The sequence below is a fragment of the Coturnix japonica genome, chromosome 5 (assembly GCF_054131305.1).
Source record: "Coturnix japonica strain WE chromosome 5, WE-NBRP24, whole genome shotgun sequence".
Lineage (NCBI taxonomy): Eukaryota > Metazoa > Chordata > Aves > Galliformes > Phasianidae > Coturnix > Coturnix japonica.
Window position 1 is genome coordinate 47185354 of NC_140667.1, and position 2375 is coordinate 47187728.

The 2375-nt window shown below is 63.9% G+C and overlaps 1 protein-coding gene across 1 annotated transcript; it reads left to right on the forward strand.

Moving 5' to 3' along the window:
- The first annotated feature begins 343 nt into the window (after positions 1-343).
- Positions 344-1949, forward strand: DIO3 (iodothyronine deiodinase 3). The gene has a single exon (XM_015865620.3). It carries the CDS (start codon positions 558-560, stop codon positions 1380-1382), a length of 825 nt encoding a protein of 274 aa, XP_015721106.1. The 5' UTR covers positions 344-557; the 3' UTR covers positions 1383-1949.
- Positions 1950-2375: the final 426 nt, after the last annotated feature.

A 2375-nucleotide genomic window follows, 5' to 3' on the forward strand; every position in this document is an offset into this window, starting at 1 on the left:
CCGTGCCCCGCGCCAAGGCTCGGCCGGGGCAGGGGTCGGCCGGAGCCGGGGCCGAGGGAAGGAGGCGCGGGAGAGGCGCGGCGCGGCGCTCGCGGCACCGTCCCCGTCACCTGCGGGCGCTCCCGGGACGGCTCGCAGCCTGCACGGCCCCAGCCCCGCTCCGCTCGGGGGTCCGCGCCGCGTTAGTCCTCGGTGGGGCCGCCCGCGGAGCAGCGCGCCGCTCTCCGTGCCGGGACCCGGCCGTGCCCCTCGTGGGACTCTCCGCCGGTGTCTGACAGCGGCCGCTCCCTGCCTCGTCGCACGTCCCCCACGGCTCCCGGCGGGGCTCTCTCCCCTTTTGTCTGTGTATTTTTAGGTCATTAGAGTGGAGGGGTAGGTAATCCCCAGGCTCAAGTTCCAGAGGGGCGGGTTCTGGCCGGAGGTGGAGTCACTTTTCATTTAAATCCCCGACTATAAAATGGGCTTAAAGAGAAGCGGGATCTCAGCCGTGCCGAGCAGACCCCGGCACGCAGGGTCCGGGGGGGCGGGCAGCCCTGCCCGCAGCAGCCGCCGCGGCGATGCTCCACTCGCTGGGCGCTCACACCTTGCAGCTGCTCACCCAGGCGGCCGCCTGCATCCTCCTCTTCCCCCGCTTCCTGCTCACCGCCGTGATGCTCTGGCTCCTGGATTTTCTGTGCATTCGCAAGAAGATGCTGACGATGCCCACGGCGGAGGAGGCGGCCGGAGCCGGCGAGGGGCCGCCCCCCGACGACCCTCCGGTCTGCGTGTCCGACTCCAACCGCATGTTCACGCTGGAGTCGCTGAAGGCGGTGTGGCACGGGCAGAAGCTGGACTTCTTCAAGTCGGCGCACGTGGGCTCGCCGGCCCCCAACCCCGAGGTGATCCAGCTGGACGGGCAGAAGAGGCTCCGCATCCTCGACTTCGCCCGCGGCAACAGGCCCCTCATCCTCAACTTCGGCAGCTGCACCTGACCCCCGTTCATGGCCCGCCTCAGGTCCTTCCGGCGCCTGGCCGCGCACTTCGTGGACATTGCCGACTTCCTGCTGGTGTACATCGAAGAAGCGCACCCCTCCGACGGCTGGGTCAGCTCGGACGCTGCCTACAGCATCCCCAAGCACCAGTGCCTCCAGGACAGGCTGCGGGCGGCGCAGCTGATGCGGGAAGGGGCGCCCGATTGCCCCCTGGCCGTGGACACCATGGACAACGCTTCCAGCGCTGCCTACGGCGCCTACTTCGAGCGGCTCTACGTCATCCAGGAGGAGAAGGTGATGTACCAGGGCGGCCGAGGACCGGAGGGCTACAAGATCTCGGAGTTGCGGAGCTGGCTAGACCAGTACAAAACCCGGCTCCAGAGCCCCGGCGCGGTGGTCATCCAAGTGTAAAAAGGACCCGGCAGAAGGCGCGGGGGGAGAGAGGAGAGCGGGCGGAGGAACGCGGGGGGGCTCCGCGCCGAGGCTGCGTGCGGGCGAGATGTGCCATAGTCCTTTCTCTATTCAAATCATGTTGATTTGCCAGCCACGCTCTGTCAATACTGTATTTCCATGTGCGTTTTGTAAATAACTCTTTTTTTCTTCTTCTTTTTTTCTTTCTTTTCTCTTTTCCTCTTGAGAAGCGTTTACTATTTTTTAAGGAGGCTCTCTTCCTTCGGGATCTGTTCCCAGCTGCGTGTGTGCGCGGGTGTGTGTCTGAAAAGTTGTGTACAAGTGCTCCGTGCTGCCTAGCAAGTGCTAACTGGGATTTCTAGTATTTCTTTGTGATGACCGATTTTGAAATGGGTTTCTCTAATGCCAGGAAATCGTGTCTGATGTTGTCAAGTACTAGAACTGCCAATAGCCAGAGCTGAACGGAATGTCCTATTTATGGGGGGGTTTTGTAAGACGTTCGTTCACCTTTTTTTTTTTTTTTTTTTTAAATAAATTTTTTAAAATAATAAAGGTTGAGTAAATACACATCTAACCTTGTCCGTCTCTTTCTATCTCGCTTCAGAGCGCCGCATCCCCTTTCCCTCCCGTCCACCTTCTCACTTCCTCTCCGCGGCCGAGGAGCGGCTGCCGCCGGAGGATGCGCTGCCGGGTGGTGCGGCGGGACGCGGAGGAGCAGGGGACACTGGGCGTCCTGGGGGCAACCCCCACTTGCAGGGCTCCTACGGGGGGACGCGGTCCCGGCTGGGGACGCCCCGTCGAGGCGCGAGGGTGGGGGGCGGGGTGCGGAGAGCACCTGCACGTCGGGCAGCCCCGCTGCGCACCGCCTCAGAGGGCGGGGAACAGCGGGGAACAGCGCTCCGCAGCCCGCAGGTGATGCCGAGCTGAGAGCCTCCCCGCAGACCCCAGCGGCAGCCGCTCACCCGACCCTCGGGCGGCTCCACGGCCTCGGCG